The sequence below is a fragment of the Heptranchias perlo genome, chromosome 24 (genome assembly GCF_035084215.1).
Source record: "Heptranchias perlo isolate sHepPer1 chromosome 24, sHepPer1.hap1, whole genome shotgun sequence".
Lineage (NCBI taxonomy): Eukaryota > Metazoa > Chordata > Chondrichthyes > Hexanchiformes > Hexanchidae > Heptranchias > Heptranchias perlo.
In genome coordinates this window covers 46,855,251-46,873,354 of record NC_090348.1, presented here as the reverse complement: position 1 = coordinate 46,873,354, position 18,104 = coordinate 46,855,251, and the positions used below count along the sequence as shown (strand labels likewise).

At 47.3% G+C, this 18,104-nt stretch overlaps 1 protein-coding gene across 2 annotated transcripts in view; it reads right to left on the bottom strand.

The window, feature by feature from the left end:
• The window catches only part of zgc:77752 (uncharacterized protein LOC393862 homolog), a 52,603-nt gene extending 43,847 nt beyond the window's left edge, over positions 1–8,756 (bottom strand). For both annotated transcript variants that reach the window (XM_068005252.1, XM_068005251.1), the window contains exons 1-4: positions 8,416–8,756; positions 6,929–7,009; positions 5,650–5,768; positions 338–475 (exon numbers count right to left, since the gene is read on the bottom strand). In XM_068005252.1, coding sequence (XP_067861353.1) covers positions 338–475; positions 5,650–5,768; positions 6,929–7,009; positions 8,416–8,594 — 517 coding nt within the window. In that variant the 5' untranslated portion in view covers positions 8,595–8,756. The remainder of the gene's footprint in view (positions 1–337; positions 476–5,649; positions 5,769–6,928; positions 7,010–8,415) is intronic.
• Between the last annotated feature and the right edge of the window lie 9,348 nt (positions 8,757–18,104).

Genomic DNA, 18,104 nt, shown 5'->3' with positions numbered 1-18,104 from the left:
CCCATCTTACCCATGTAACTGTCCAAATGCTTTTTAAAAGACAAAATTGTACCCGCCTCTACTACTGCCTCTGGCAGCTCGTTCCAGACACTCACCACCCTTTGAGTGAAAAAATTGCCCCTCTAGAAAGTTTCAAATGACCTCCAGCATCCACGGCCTTTTGGTTGTGAAATGGGAACAGTTTCTGACACAGGGTCCAGCTCAATCACTCCCTCTCAGGAGCTGTCCGACCTGCTGTGTGTGTATTCAGCCAAAGAGCCAAGTGCATCGAATGGCAGGATTGGGGCGCACGGTCGCGTGGGATATCCCGACACGGGGGAAGCGTGCGCTGACGGACCTGTTCTCCCGAGTCCCGCGTGGCAATGCACAGCCACCTTCCCCTCCTGCACGGCAAACGATGTCACCTTCACAGCGTCGAGCACACGGACCAGCGAGGAGACTCCGAAATCCGCCATCCCAAAGTTAAAGAAGTAGACTGTAAATGGAGAAAGAGGGTGGGAATTATGGGATGGCCAATGAACCTCCCGAGAACAAACAGAGGAGTCCAGCTGCTAATACAATCGTTTTGAGTATCCTTATAGCAGTCAGTTCACTGTGAAGTGTATGTCTGTAGCTCAGTGATACCACACCCACCTAAACTACAGCAGGTGCCCAGTGTGTCTCAGCCTCTGTCAGCACAGGCTCACACTCACACACTCAGGCACCAGCCTAATGCATTCACACACTTACACACTCACACACTCAGGTACCAGCCTAACGCATACACACACTTACACACTCACTCAGGCACCAGCCTAATGCATTCACACACTTACACACTCACACACTCAGGCACCAGCCTAACGCATTCACACACTTACACACTCACACACTCAGGCACCAGCCTAACGCATTCACACACTTACACACTCACACACTCAGGCACCAGCCTAACGCATTCACACACTTACACACACACACACTCAGGCACCAGCCTAACGCATACACACACTTACACACACACACACTCAGGCACCAGCCTAACGCATACACACACTTACACACTCACACACTCAGGCACCAGCCTAACGCATTCACACACTTACACACTCACACAAACTCACAGTTCACTGTTAACACACTCACACACTCACTTTCGTGCCCTCAACCAAGATCACCAAAAACGGATTAACTGATCATTTATCTCATTACTGCTTGTGGGATCTTGCTGTGCATCATAATCACATACATAACATCAAAGTAATGTGTCGGCAAAACACTTTGGGACGTTACTGACAGATTTAATAAGATTCCACATGGGGCACGTCTCTCTCTCTCTCTCTCTCTCTCTATTTCTTTCTTTTTCTCGTTGTCTCTTTCTCTATCTCTCTTTCTCATTCAAAAACTGAACAGCGCAATTCTAGATCAGCACTGCCTGTTGTCCTGATAGGATCCAGGTGCAGAGACAAGAAATGTGCACATTCTGAGTAATTTAATCTGGGCGGGCACCAGTCTGTTAAACCACTGAACTAACGCGATATTCCACACGCCCAATAAAAAAAAATAATAATTATCACAATCATTAATAAGTCACGAGCTTTGCTGTTTTGGTGATCAGCAAGTCTCCAGACACCAACCCGATCTCAGTTCCCATCTCCCAGACATTCAGGGAAGTGACAGCTGGTTTTGTGTACCCGATCCCTCAGACAAGGACATTTCCTGCTGAGCCAAGTGTAAATAGAAACTGAGATCTTTAATTACAGGCTGGCAGATTACACAGAGTCAGCCTGTAACTGGATCCTGCAGGACCTGATCAGTGAGGTGAGGGAGGAGAGAGAGAGAGAGAGAGACAGACAGAGAGCACAGGGGGAATCTTGCTATTTTTTTGTGTTCATCAAGGTAGATTTCTGCTGGGAACTAAACATTTCCCAAACAAGGCTCCCAGTGTCAGCATCAAACACTCCCAGGGCAGGTACAGGGTTAGATACAGAGTAAAGCTCCCTCTACACTGTTCCATCAAACACTCCCAGGGCAGGTACAGCACGGGTTAGATACAGAGTAAAGTTCCCTCTACACTGTTCCATCAAACACTCCCAGGGCAGGTACAGCACGGGTTAGATACAGAGTAAAGCTCCCTCTACACTGTCCCATCAAACACTCCCAGGGCAGGTACAGCACGGGTTAGATACAGAGTAAAGCTCCCTCTACACTGTCCCATCAAACACTCCCAGGGCAGGTACAGCACGGGTTAGATACAGAGTAAAGCTCCCTCTACACTGTCCCATCAAACACTCCCAGGGCAGGTACAGCACGGGTTAGATACAGAGTAAAGCTCCCTCTACACTGTCCCATCAAACACTCCCAGGGCAGGTACAGCACGGGTTAGATACAGAGTAAAGCTCCCTCTACACTGTCCCATCAAACACTCCCAGGGCAGGTACAGCACGGGTTAGATACAGAGTAAAGCTCCCTCTACACTGTCCCATCAAACACTCCCAGGGCAGGTACAGCACGGGTTAGATACAGAGTAAAGCTCCCTCTACACTGTCCCATCAAACACTCCCAGGGCAGGTACAGCACGGGTTAGATACAGAGTAAAGCTCCCTCTACACTGTTCCATCAAACACTCCCAGGGCAGGTACAGCACGGGTTAGATACAGAGTAAAGCTCCCTCTACACTGTCCCATCAAACACTCCCAGGGCAGGTACAGCACGGGTTAGATACAGAGTAAAGCTCCCTCTACACTGTCCCATCAAACACTCCCAGGGCAGGTACAGCACGGGTTAGATACAGAGTAAAGCTCCCTCTACACTGTTCCATCAAACACTCCCAGGTCAGGTACAGCATGGGTTAGATACAGAGTAAAGCTCCCTCTACACTGTCCCATCAAACACTCCCAGGGCAGGTACAGCACGGGTTAGATACAGAGTAAAGCTCCCTCTACACTGTCCCATCAAACACTCCCAGGGCAGGTACAGCACGGGTTAGATACAGAGTAAAGCTCCCTCTACACTGTCCCATCAAACACTCCCAGGGCAGGTACAGCACGGGTTAGATACAGAGTAAAGCTCCCTCTACACTGTCCCATCAAACACTCCCAGGGCAGGTACAGCACGGGTTAGATACAGAGTAAAGCTCCCTCTACACTGTCCCATCAAACACTCCCAGGGCAGGTACAGCACGGGTTAGATACAGAGTAAAGCTCCCTCTACACTGTCCCATCAAACACTCCCAGGGCAGGTACAGCACGGGTTAGATACAGAGTAAAGCTCCCTCTACACTGTCCCATCAAACACTCCCAGGGCAGGTACAGCACGGGTTAGATACAGAGTAAAGCTCCCTCTACACTGTCCCATCAAACACTCCCAGGGCAGGTACAGCACGGGTTAGATACAGAGTAAAGCTCCCTCTACACTGTCCCATCAAACACTCCCAGGGCAGGTACAGCACGGGTTAGATACAGAGTAAAGCTCCCTCTACACTGTTCCATCAAACACTCCCAGGGCAGGTACAGCACGGGTTAGATACAGAGTAAAGCTCCCTCTACACTGTCCCATCAAACACTCCCAGGGCAGGTACAGCACGGGTTAGATACAGAGTAAAGCTCCCTCTACACTGTCCCATCAAACACTCCCAGGGCAGGTACAGCACGGGTTAGATACAGAGTAAAGCTCCCTCTACACTGTTCCATCAAACACTCCCAGGTCAGGTACAGCATGGGTTAGATACAGAGTAAAGCTCCCTCTACACTGTCCCATCAAACACTCCCAGGGCAGGTACAGCACGGGTTAGATACAGAGTAAAGCTCCCTCTACACTGTCCCATCAAACACTCCCAGGGCAGGTACAGCACGGGTTAGATACAGAGTAAAGCTCCCTCTACACTGTCCCATCAAACACTCCCAGGGCAGGTACAGCACGGGTTAGATACAGAGTAAAGCTCCCTCTACACTGTCCCATCAAACACTCCCAGGGCAGGTACAGCACGGGTTAGATACAGAGTAAAGCTCCCTCTACACTGTCCCATCAAACACTCCCAGGGCAGGTACAGCACGGGTTAGATACAGAGTAAAGCTCCCTCTACACTGTCCCATCAAACACTCCCAGGGCAGGTACAGCACGGGTTAGAAACATCGGCCTAGAATTCGATGACGTTGTGCCCTTTTTACAGTGGGTCCAATATGGCGGGTGGTGTGCACACATTCTGTGCCAGAGGTGCCCCGCCCACCTCATTGGTAAAGGCATCAAAAGAGGCGTCCACGGCCCGCGCCTGGAACAGACATTAAGTACTTTGCAAATAAGGGGCCTAAAGCCTGTTTGATGCCTCCTTTACCAAATTGGGTTGCCTCTCAATGCAGCCAGTGCGGGCCTGCTGCGTTGAGGAAAACATGGTCTACTCATGGCCTAACAGACGGGGCCTTAAAGGGATCGCCACCAAATAGGTCAGCGTTTAAAACACACTCAATATTGGGTGGGCCTCGGGCCTACTTGTTTCGGTGCAGGGATCGTTCTCTGCCCCAGTATGTGCCCTGCCGGCCGATGCTCATCTCTGGGCCATCGTGCCTCAGTCCTACCCTCACCAGGTCACCCACAGCCAGACCAGTGGAACACATTCCCATTGAACCACAACAGCCAAACCAAAACTTCTGCCCGGGAGATCGTCAATTTAGTTCCAATTGCATTTCTGTAGCACCTTTCATGACCTCTGACATCTCAAGGTACAGCCAATTAATTACTGTTGTAGTGCAGGGAAATGCAGCAGCCAATTAGTGAACAACAGCGAGGTGAATGACCAGGTAATTGGTTTTTGGTGACTTTGGTTGAGGGATGAACATTGACCAGGACATTGGGACAACTTCTTTGCTTTTTTTTCAAAAAATCACCGTGGGATATTTTACATCCACCCGAGCAGCTGAACAGGGCCTCAGTTCAACATCTCATCCAAAAAACGGCACCTCCGACAGTGCTGCACTCCCCCAGTACTGCACTGGGAGTGTCAGCCTGGATTTTGTGCTCAAGTCTCTGGAGTAGGGACTATGAACCTATGACCTTCTGACTCAGAGGCGAGAGTGCTACCAACTGAGCCAAACTAACACTTATTTATGGACATTATTTGCACCAGGGTTGAAGCTGACAAGAGGTGTGTCGACACTGACCAAACTCATTTCACATCCGATCCCCAGAGGTGAATCTCTCACAAAGTTTCAAGTGAATCTGACATTCCCTGAGATAAATCCAATCCAAATTAATATTAAAGGGGGCATCCCTGTCGCCTAATATCTCTGCCAGGCTTTCTTTTCGTTATATACAAACGGGTAACAGGACAATATAATTTGCATGGGGTGGCAGGTTGCCACAGTTCCAGCCTCTCCATGTTAAAGTTAAACCAACTGGCCTGTTGTAGGGGACATGACAGCCCCAAAGTTATGAGACTGTGCTCCCAACGTGGAGTCTCGCTCGATGGGAGCACGGATCGGAGAGTCGGGGATCAGTTCAATTCGAGGTGATCTCAGTGTCTCAGCAAAGCAGGAAGGTTTCAGGGCTAATCATCCAGGCAACTACCCGTACTGATAAACATCATCCTTTTCTTTGTCTGTATCTGGGAGTTATTAAAAATATCATTACATTCTTCCAGGTGCGTAGGACGTGTGCCTGCGGGATGAAACTTACTGTCGTTCTCCATGAAGATCTCTGGTAAATATGAAAAGCCACTCCTGAACTCCAAGGGGTCTCCACAATGAGCATGCTCACCAGGTACCTGCAGGTTTATCACAGACTTGATGTTTAATCTGCAGGAAGAAAGGAAACACGTCCAGTGGAATTACACTTGTATTGAAAGACAAGCAGTCGATGGTGGGGAGCCGACAATTGGTCTCAGTGCCCTTTAGAGCAGGGAGCAGGTCAGAGGCTGGGTATTCTGTGGCGAGTGACTCACCTCCTGACTCCCCAAAGCCTCTCCACCATCTACAAGGCACAAGTCAGGAGTGTGATGGAATACTCTCCACTTGCCTGGATGAGTGCAGCTCCAACAACACTCAAGAAGCTCGACACCATCCAGGACAAAGCAGCCCGCTTGATTGGCACCCCATCCACCACCCTAAACATTCACTCCCTTCACCACCGGCGCACTGTGGCTGCAGTGTGTACCATCCACAGGATGCAACTCGCCAAGGCTTCTTCGACAGCACCTCCCAAACCCACGACCTCTACCACCTAGAAGGACAAGGGCAGCAGGCACATGGGAACAACACCACCTGCACGTTCCCCTCCAAGTCACACACCATCCCGACTTGGAAATATATCGCCGTTCCTTCATCGTCACTGGGTCAAAATCCTGGAACTCCCTTCCTAACAGCACTGTGGGAGAACCTTCACCACACGGACTGCAGCGGTTCAAGAAGGCGGCTCACCACCACCTTCTCAAGGGCAATTAGGGATGGGCAATAAATGCTGGCCTCGCCAGCAACGCCCACATCCCATGAACGAATAAAAAAAGAGAAAACTCAACAACAACACCACCAAAAACACCAACATCACCAACACAAACAATCTGATTAACCCCGTGCTGACCCTCTCTGATTAACCCCGTGCTGACCCTCTCTGATTAACCCCGTGCTGACTCCCTGTGATTAACCCTGTGCTGACCCTCTCTGATTAACCCCGTGCTGACTCCCTCTGATTAACCCTCTGCTGACCCTCTCTGATTAACCCCGTGCTGACCCTCTCTGATTAACCCCGTGCTGACCCTCTCTGATTAACCCCGTGCTGACCCTCTCTGATTAACCCCGTGCTGACCCTCTCTGATTAACCCCGTGCTGACTCCCTGTGAACGGATCCTGTGAAGACTCTATACCTCTCCTGAGCCCAGCATTAAAAGGGAGCTGTGGTCTGGGGCGAGTCTGCTGCAATGGGCTCCTCACTGGTCAGCTTCAGCCTGGTCTGCACCTACCCTTTGAATTGCTCGATGATGTTGAACTTCTTAATGATCTTGGTAGATGGTCTTGCCATGGCCACGATTTCATCAGTAACCCTGGAGAGAGAGAGAGAGAGAGAAGCACATCAACCATTGCTTGATTTTATTATTTTATTCTCGGGATGTGGGCGTCGCTGGCGAGGCCGGCATTTATTGCCCATCCCTAATTGCCCTTGAGAAGGTGGTGGTGAGCCGCCTTCTTGAACCGTTGCAGTCCGTGTGGTGACGGTTCTCCCACAGTGCTGTTAGGAAGGGAGTTCCAGGATTTTGACCCAGCGACGATGAAGGAACGGCGATATATTTCCAAGTCGGGATGGTGTGTGACTTGGAGGGGATCGTGCAGGTGGTGTTGTTCCCATGTGCCTGCTGCTCTTGTCCTTCTAGATGGTAGAGGTCGCGGGTTTGGGAGGTGCTGTCGAAGAAGCCTTGGCGAGTTGCTGCAGTGCGTCCTGTGGATGGTACACACTGCAATATAAACTAAATAGTACAATTTTAAAGGGGGTGCAGGAACAGGGAGATCTGGGGGTGTATTTACACAAATCTTTGAAGGTGGCAGGACAAGTTGAGAAGACTGTTAAAAAGCATATGGGATCCTGGGCTTTATTAATAGAGATATAGAGTACAAAAGCAAGGAAGTTATGCTGAACCTTTATAAAACACTGGTCAGGCCTCAACTGGAGTATTGTGTTCAATTCTGGGCACCAGACTTCAGGAAGGATGTCAAAGCCTTAGAGAGGGTGCAGAGGAGATTTACTAGAATGGTACCAGGGATGAGGGACTTCAGTTATGTGGAGAGACTGGAGAAGCTGGGGTTGTTCTCCTTAGAGCAGAGAAGGTTAAGGGGAGATTTGATAGAGGTATTTAAAATCATGAAGGGTTTTGACAGAGTAAATAAGGAGAAACTGTTTCCACTGGCAGGAGGGTCAGTAACCAGAGGACACAGATTTAAGGTAATTGGCAAAAGAACCAAAGGTGACATGAGGAAAAACTTTTTTACGCAGCGAGTTGTGATGATCTGGAATGCGCTGCCTGAAAGGGCGGTGGAAGCAGATTCAAAAGTAACTTGCAAATGGGAATTGGATAAATACTTGAAGGGAAAAATTTGCAGGGCTATGGGGAAAGAGGAGGGGGAGTGGGACTAATTGGATAGCTCTTTCAAAGAGCCGGCACAGGCACGATGGGCCGAATGGCCTCATTCCGTGCCGTATGATTCTATGAACACATTGACGAAGGACCCATACCTGGAATGTTAACCCTCTCCTTCCCTCCGCAGATGCTGCCTGTTTCCAGCACTCTTTCTGTTTCAGCATCTCTAGTTCTTTTTCTTCGCTATTTTTTCTTCCTGTGGGATCGTTTGCCCCAAACCGGGTTCCCCTTCTCCACCTGACTTCGCTTCTTACTCCCAACCCCCTCGTGGTTTGATTTGTGACCCCTGGGACACGCGCCCCTGTTCACTGACCTACCATGCGGAGAATACGCCCCGGATCGCTTGCTGCTGCAGGGTCCAGCCACACGGTCCCTCGTAGCGACATTCCTTCCCTCCGCACATCAGCGAGCAGATCAGATGGGGGGGCACGGCCTTGATGAGGTTCTCTCGAGCCTGGGAATAGGAGGGGCGGGGGATGGGGATTCGCAGGGTCATGCCAGGGGCGGGGGGGGCGGGGGGTGGGAAGAGAGGGGTTGAACAGTTCGAAACCAGAATAAGCAGGTCCCGGAGGAAGCTAAGAACCAAAGGGACAGACGGAGACGGCAGATCAGACCCTGGGAACCTCTGGCATATTTAGACACCAATAGTCCAAATAAACAAGTTTGGGATCGACTATCAGCCAAAGGGGAAAAGGGGGGAGAGGCAGAGAGGGAGCAAAGCACAAAAACAGAACAAAAGTTTAGGTTCATGTTTTACACTGATAAAGATGTATTTATTTCCTGTGTAAACGCACTCAAAAAGATAAAGGTTAACAGGCACATATTTAATTACAGGGTGAGCTTTCTCACACCCTCCTGCTTTTTGAGCGATCAGAGCCATTCGATTCCAACCTCAGGGCAATACTCATTGCTATAATTGCCTCTTTCTATGTTGTAAACTCCATGACTCTTTGATTCTATATAACACCTGCTTGATTATTATCAGGTGATAAACACCCACTCTTTAAAGAAGCCCATTGGTCAGGTAATCAGGCCGGTGCCCAGTGCTCCAAGGGGTCAGTGGGTCTCACTCTCACCTCTGAGTCAGAAGGTCGTGCGTTCAAGTCCCACTCCAGAGACTTGAGCACAGGATCCAGGCTGATACTCCCAGTGCAGTACCGAGGGAGTGCTGCACTGTCAGAGGTGCCGACTTTCAGATGAGACGTTAAACCGAGGCCCCATCTGCCCTCTCAGGTGGACGTAAAAGATCCCAAGGCCACTATTTTGAAGAAGAGCAGGGGAGTTCTCTCCGGTGTCCTGGCAAATATTTATCCCTCAATTAACATCACTAAAAACAGCTTCCCTGGTCATTTATCTCATTGCTAATTGTGGGATCTTGCTGTGCGCAAATTGGCTGCCGCGTTTCCTACATTACAACAGTGATGACACTTCAAAAACGTAACTCACTGGCTGTAAAGCGCTTCGGGACGTCCTGAGGTTGTGAAAGGAGCTCTAGAAATGCAAGTTCTTTTTTGCTTCTTTCTACAGCAATCAAACAACTCAGTAACACCACTGTCTGGGCTCACCCCATGAAGACTGATCGACTGGGGCGAGGTTCACTGGTGTGGATAACACCCCTGGAGCTGTACCCCAGCAAGAGGCTGGAGGAGGAGCGTGGGGGAAAATTTGGAGGGGGCAAAAATGAGGGTCCATATTGATCTCTAGTAATGAACGCTGATGAATAGACTGCAAGCTGGTCAGTCACCGAGGTTTAAGGAGAAACACAAAAGGAGGGTCCATCACCAGACAACCCTGTACGAGCTGACCATGTAACAAGGAATAGTTAAATTATTCAGTTTGATACCTAATGAAGGAGGAACACGAGACACAGAAAAACCTGACCAAGCGGATTGGTTTACGGCAGGGCTGCCCAATACATTGGCCACCAGTCACGTTTGGTGAATTGAGAATTCAGGTGTGGCAAATTGGAACTCTAGGTGTGGAAAATTTGGAATCCAGATGTGGAGAATTGATAATCCAGGTGTGGATAATTGGGAATCCAGGTGTGGCTAGTTACATTTCTGATTAGTACATAAAAAAAGGAGTATTTGACACCATCAATGGGCATGTGATCTCACTATTCATATTCGCACGCGTTTGCATGTGAACTTTAACCTTTCCGTGTTTTTGTTGGTAAAATGGTGAGATGAAAAGCAGAGTGTGCGAGTGTTTCTTAAATCGTTGGGAGTGTTTTACTTCCCTGGTCACTGAATGGTGGTAGATATTTGTTAAATAAATATCCCCGTGCAAAGTCTGTTTATCTGTATTGTGTTTACGGCGTTTTCTATTAAAATTAGTGCCTGTGGCTAACACACCTGTGGCTATTCAGTGATTTCTATTGGATGACACTGGATTTACACAATTAGAGACAAAGGTTTTCTTTGGCTCCGAGGAGGCACAGCCAGTTTGGGGAGATTCCCGACACTGTTAATATCCTCGATGTTTCCCATGTCTCCAGTCACAGGGGGCAGAATGAGAATTTGACAACACCAGCTGTGTAAGAAATTATAGATAAACATTGCCATCGATACAGGCCCTGCAAAAAAATCAATTAGTACCTTGTTGATTAATTCCTTCCCAGAAACACCCTGAGTAAATATCTGGTTAGTGCCAGGATTAAGGGTGATGGACAACATCAAATATTAAAAGTTCTGGAATGGCCAGGATGGTGGGATTCTCAAGGGAAAGGAACTGGACCTTGATGGATCAAATAGTACAGGAGGTGAGAGAGAGACCGGACCTCTGCTTGGTCCCTCTTTGGGAATCAGGGAGAAATTCTACAGAACCTTCCCACGGGAACGTTCCTCTAAACCACAACAATCGCTGCACTAAAAAGTAATTCATTGTATGGAATGTTCTGGGTGTCAGTCTGTAACTGAGTCCCCATTCACTGGGTGTCAGTCTGTAACCCAGTCCCCATTCACTGGTGGTCAGTCTGTAACCCAGTCCCCATTCACTGGGTGTCAGTCTGTAACCCAGTCCCCATTCACTGGTGGTCAGTCTGTAACCCAGTCCCCATTCACTGGGTGTCAGTCTGTAACTGAGTCCCCATTCACTGGGTGTCAGTCTGTAACCCAGTCCCCATTCACTGGGTGTCAGTCTGTAACCCAGTCCCCATTCACTGGGTGTCAGTCTGTAACTCAGTCCCCATTCACTGGGTGTCAGTCTGTAACCCAGTCCCCATTCACTGGGTGTCAGTCTGTAACCCAGTCCCCATTCACTGGGTGTCAGTCTGTAACTCAGTCCCCATTTACTGGGTGTCAGTCTGTAACCCAGTCCCCATTCACTGGGTGTCAGTCTGTAACCCAGTCCCCATTCACTGGGTGTCAGTCTGTAACCCAGTCCCCATTCACTGGTGGTCAGTCTGTAACCCAGTCCCCATTCACTGGGTGTCAGTCTGTAACTGGCCATTAGTCTTTTTTGTTAGTTAGAGTAGATGGGATGGGGGTCACTAGTTAGAGGAGGTGGGCTGGAAGTCAGTAGTTAGAGTACATGGGTTTGGGTCACTAGTTAGTTGGGCTGGGGGTCACCAATTAGAGTATGTGTGGCTGGAGGTCACTAATTCGGCCAGTGTTGTCCAATGCGTTAGAAAAATAGCCACATGTGGCGAATTGCATCTCTGATTAGCAAAGAAAAAATGAGTAAGAGGCAACGTCAATGGTCATGTGATCTCTAAACTTATATTCACACAGTGCATGCTTGTGAACTTTAATCTTTTGGTGCGTTTGTTGGTAAAATGGTGAGACGAAAAGCAGAGTGTGCGAGTGCTTTTTAATCGTTGGGAGTGTTTTACCTCCCTGGTTACTGAATGGCGGCAGATATTTGTTTAATAAATATACAGTAATGATTGGAAACAAAGATTGGCAGTTTTAACAGTAAATGAGCAATGGGAGGACTTCAAGGAGGAGAGAGTTCAGGTACAGACTAGACACAAGGGCGAGAGGGAGGGCATCCAAAGCCGGAGCTCCCTGGATGACTAAAGAAATTGAGATTAAAATGAGACACAAAAAAGGATATGATAAATGTCAGGCTCATAATTCAGTAGAGAATCAAGCCGAAGACAGAAAGTGCAGGGGAGACGTGAGAAAGGCAGTCAGAGGGGCAAAGAGAGAGTATGAGAAAAGATTAGCGCGTAACATAAAAGAGAATCCAAAAGTCTTTTATAAACATATAAATAGTAAAAGTGTAGTCAAAGGAAGGGTGGGGCCGATTAGGGACCAACAAGGAGATCTTCTTGTGGAGGCAGAGGGCAGGGCTGAGGTAGTGAATGAATATTTTCATAGAATCATAGAATGATGCAGCACAGAAGGAGACCATTCGGCCCATCGTTCCTGTGCTGGCTCTTTGAAAGAGCTACCAATTAGTCCCATTCCCCTGCTCTTTCCCCGTAGCCCTGAAATTTTTTTCCCTTCAACTATTTATCCAATTCCTTTTTGAAAGTTATTATTGAATCTGCTTCCACCGCCCTTTCAGGCAGTGCATTCCAGATCATCACAACTCGCTGCGTAAAAAAATGTTTCCTCATCTCCCCCTCTGGCTCTTTTGCCAATCACCTTAAATCTGTGCCCTCTGGTTACCGACCCTCCTGCCACTGGAAACAGTTTCTCCTTATTTACTCTCTCAAAACCATTCATGATTTTGAACACCTCTATCAAATCTCTTCTTAACCTTCCCTGTTCTAAGGAGAACAACCCCAGCTTCTCCAGTCTCTCCACATAACTGAAGTCCCTCATCCCTGGTACCATTCTAGTAAATCTCCTCTGCACCCTCTCTAAGGCCTTCACATCCTTCCTAAAGTGCGGTGACCAGGATTGGACACAATCCTCCAGCTGGGGCCTAACCAGTGTTTTATAAAGGTTTAGTGTAACTTCCTTGCTTTTGTACTCTATGCCTCTGTTAGTAAAGCCCAGGATTCTGTATGTTTTTTTAACAGCCTTCTCAAGTTGTCCTGCCACCTTCAAAGATTTATGTACATTCACCCCCAGGTCTCTCTGTTCCTGCACTCCCTTTAAAATTATACCATTTAGTTTATATTGCCTCTCCTCATTCTTCCTACCAAAATGCATCACTTCACACTTCTCTGCGTTAAATTTCATCTGCCATGTGTCTGCCCATTTCACCAGTCTGTCTCTGCCCTCCTGAAGTCTGATACTATCCTTCACGTTGTTTACCACATTTCCGAGTTTCGTGTCATCTGCAAACTTTGAAATTATACCTTCTATTCCTAAGTCCAGGTCATTAATATATATCAAAAAGAGCAATGGTCCTAATACTGACCCCTGGGGAACACCACTGTATACTACCCTCCAGTCTGAAAAACAACCGTTCACCACCACTCTCTGCTTTCTGTCCCTTGGCCAATTTTGTATCCTCACTGCCACTGTCCCTTTAATCCCATGGCTTTAATTTTGCTAACAAGTCTATTACGTGGAACTTTATCAAACGCCTTTTGAAAGTCCATATACACCACATCAACCACACTGCCCTCATCAACCCTCTCCGTTACTTCATCAAAGAACTCAATCAGGTTAGTCAAACACGATTTGCCTTTAACAAATCCGTGCTGACTTTCATTTATTAGCCCAGACTTTTCCAAGTGCTAATTTATTTTGTCTGGGATTATTGTCTCTAAAAGTTTCCCCACCACCGACATTAGACTGACTGGCCTGTAATTACCGGGTTTATCCCTCTCCCCTTTTTTGAACAGGGGTGTAACATTTGCAGTTCTCCAGTCCTCTGGCACCACTCCCATATCTAAGGACGATTGGAAGATTGTGTCCAGAGTCTCTGCAATTTCCACCCTTACTTCCCTCAGTAACCGAGGATGCATCCCATCCGGACCGGGTGACTTTTCTACTTTGAACGCTGCCAACCTTTTTAGTACCTCCTCTTTATCTATTTTTATCCTCTCCAATTTCTCTGCTATCTCAACCTTTACAGTGACATTGGCAGCATCCTCTTCTTTAGTGAAGACAGATGCTAAGTATTCATTTAGTACCTCAGCCATGCCCTCTGCCTCCACAAGAAGATCTTGTTTTTGGTCCCTAATCGGCCCCACCCTTCCTCTGACTTCCTTTTTACTATTTATATGTTTATAAAAGACTTTTGGATTCCCTTTTATGTTAGCCGCTAATCTATTCTCATATTCTCTCTTTGCTCCTCTTATTTCCTTTTTCAGTTCTCTGTAGTTTCTGCATTCGGCTTGGTACTCTACTGTATTATGAACCTGACATTTGTCATAAGCCTCCTTTTTCTGCTTCATTTTAATCCCTATATCTTTATTCATTTAGGAAGCTCTAGCTTTGGATGCTCTTCCTTTCCCCCTCATGGGAATGTGTCTAGTCTGTACCTGAACTTTCTCCTCTTTGAAATCCTCCCATTGCTCAATTACTGTTTTGCCTGCCAATCTTTGATTCCAGTCCACTTGGGCCTGATCCCTTTTCAATTAACTAAAATCAGCCCTCCTCCAGTTAAGTATTTTCATGTTTGAATGTTCTTTATCCTTTTCCATAACTACTCTAAACCTGATGATATTATGATCACTGTTCCCCACATGCTCCCACTGAAACATGCTCCACTTGCCCCACTGCCTGTATTCACTCGAGTTTAGAAGAATGAGGGGGGATCTCATTGAAACGTATAAAATTCTGACAGGGCTAGACAGACTGGATGCAGGGAGGATGTTTCCCCTGGCTGGGGGGTCCAGAACGAGGGGTCACAGTCTCAGGATACGGGGTAGGACATTTAAGACTGAGATGAGGAGAAATGTCTTCACTCAGAGGGTGGTGAACCTGTGGAATTCTCTACCACAGAAGGCTGTGGAGGCCAAGTCACTGAATATATTTAAGAAGGAGCTAGACAGATTTCTAGACACAAAAGGCATCAAGGGGTATGGGGAGAGAGCGGGAATATGGTATTGAGATAGAGGATCAGCCATGATCATATTGAATGGCGGAGCAGCTTGAAGGGCCGAATGGCCTACTCCTGCTCCTATTTTCTATGTTTCTATGTTTCATTCCCCAGAACTAGATCCAGCACTGCTTCCTTCCTCGATGGGCTGGAAACACACTGTTCCAGAAAGTTCTCTTGTACACATTTCAGGAATTCCACCGCCCCCCCCCCCCCCGCCTCTTTGCCCTTCACACCGTTACTATCCCAGTTAATATTAGGATAATTGAAATCCCCCATTATCACTACTCTCTAGTTCTCACATCTTTCTGCAATTTGCCTGAAACTTTGCTCCTCCAGCTCCTTCCCACTATTTGGTGGCCTGTAATATACACCCAGCAGTGTAATAACTCCTCTATTGTTCCTTAATTCTAACCAAATGGATTCTGTCTTTAACCCCTCAACTACATCATCCTTTCCAGTGCTGTAATAGTTTCTTATATAGTGCCACCACCCCCCTCCCATATTTCCTCTTTTTCCTTCCCTATCTTTCCTGAATACCTTGTAGCCAGGAATATTATGTTCCCAATCCTCCCCTTTTTGAGCCTGGTCTCTTTTCACAAAAGAAGAGGATTCTCCCAATGTCCCAGTAAAGGAGGAGGTAGGAGAGATATTGGAGAGGATAAAAATAGATAAAGAGGAGGCACTAAAAGGGCTCAAAGTAGAAATGGGATGGGAGGCCAGATACGATGCATCCTCGGTTACTGAGGGAAGTAAGGGTGGAAATTACGGAGGCTCTGGCCACAATCTCCCAATCCTCCTTAGATATGAGGGCAGAGGACTGGAGGACTGCAAATGTTACACTCCTGTTCAAAAAAGGGGAGAGGGATAAACCCAACAATTACAGGCCAGTCAGCCCAACGTCGGTGGGAGGGAAACTTTTGCAGACAATAATCCAGGACAAAATTAAATGTCACTTGGAAGAAGATGGGTTAATAAATGACAGCCAGCATGGATTTGTTAAAGTTCTTTGATGAAGTAACAGAGAGGGTTGATGAGGGCAGTGCAGTCGATGTTGTGTATATGGACTTTCAAAGGGCGTTTGATAAAGTACCACATAATTGTTAGCAAAATTGAAGACAATAGGATTAAAGGGACTGTGGCAGTGTTGAAACACAATTTTCTAAGAGACAGAAAGTAAAGAGTAGTGGTGAACGGCTGTTTTTCAGACTGGAGGGAAGTATTCAGTGGTGTTCCCCAGGGGTCAGTATTAGGAGCATTGCTCTTTTTGATATACATTAATGACCTGGACTTGGGTATAGAGGGCATAATTTCAAAGTTTGCAGATGGCACAAAACTTGGAAATGTAGTAAACAGTGAGGAGGATAGTAACAGACTTCAGGAGGATATAGACAGACTGGTGAAATGGGCAGACACACGGCAGAGAAGTGTGAAGTGATGCATTTTGGTAGGAAGAATGAGGAGAGGCAATATAAACTAAATGGTACAATTATAAAGGGAGTGCAGGAACAGAGAGACCTGGGGGTGAATGTACATAAATCTTTGAAGGTGGCAGGATAAGTTGAGAAGGCTGTTAAAAAAGCATACGGGATCCTGGGCTTTACTAACACAGGCATAGAGTACAAAAGCAAGGAAATTACGCTAAACCTTTATAAATCACTGGTTGGGACTCAGCTGGAGTATTGTGGTCAATTCGGGGCACCACACTTTAGGAAGGATGTGAAGGCCTCAGAGAGGGTTCGGAGGAGATTTACTAGAACGGTACCAGGGATGAGGGACTTCAGTTATGTGGAGAGACTGGAAAAACTGGGGTTGTTCTCCTTAGAACAGAGAAGGTTAAGGGAAGATTTGATAGAGGTGTTCAAAACCATGAAGGGTTTTGATAAAGTAGATAGGGTGAAAATGTTTCCATTGCCAGGAGGGTCGGGAACCTGAGGACACAGATTTAAGGTAATTGGCAAAAGAACCAGAGGGGAGATGAGGAGAATTTTTTTTACGCAGCGAGTTGTTATGATCTGGAATGCGCTGCCTGAAAAGGCGGTGGAAGCAGATTCAGGTGCATGGTTCATACTCCTGTGACTCGGCCAACGTTGTCTACCTCATACGTTGCAGGAAAGGATGCCCCAGAGCATGGTACATTGGCGAGACCATGCAGACACTGCGACAACGGATGAACGGACACCGCGCAACAATCGCCAAACAGGAGGGTTCCCTCCCAGTCGGGGAACACTTCAGCAGTCAAGGACATTCAGCCACCGACCTTCGGGTAAGCATACTCCAAGGCGGCCTTCGAGACACACGACAACGCAAAATCGTCGAGCAGAAATTGATAGCCAAGTTCCGCACCCATGAGGACGGCCTCAACCGGGATCTTGGGTTCATGTCACGCTACACGTTACCCCACCAGCGAACAAATGTTATCTGTTTTTAATATAACGGGTCAGTTGCTGTCTTTTCTATGTTTCTACCTCTCTATCTCTGTTTTTTTTTGTTTGTTGTTTTTTTGGTGATTTGTATATTCTGTGAGACCTGGCAGGTAACACCTGTCTGTCTGCACACTGATTGCCTTGGCAACGGGCAGTTGAAAAAACTGTCTGTAATCACCAAGCATTGTTCTGTGAATTATAAATGCGACTTCATTTCGAGGATTTCATTTCGACATCGTTCACCTGAGGAAGGAGGTAGCCTCCGAAAGCTTGTGAATTTAAAATAAAATTGCTGGACTATAACTTGGTGTTGTAAAATTGTTTACAACTTTCAAAAGGGAATTGGATAAATTCTTGAAGGGAAAAATTTGCAGGGCTCTGGGGAGAGAGCGGGGGAGTGGGACTAATTGGATAGCTCTTTCAAAGAGCCGGCACAGCATGATGGGCCGAATGGCCCTCTTGTGTGCTGCAATGTTCTATGATTCTATGTGAAGTACATTTACCTGGATTGTGTGTAAGGTGTTTTCTACTAAAATTAGTGCACGTGGATAAAACAGTGTCGCCATAGCATCACCTGTGGTTAGTCAGTGATTTCTATTCAACAACACTGGGTTAGATCAAGTGGGGCTAAA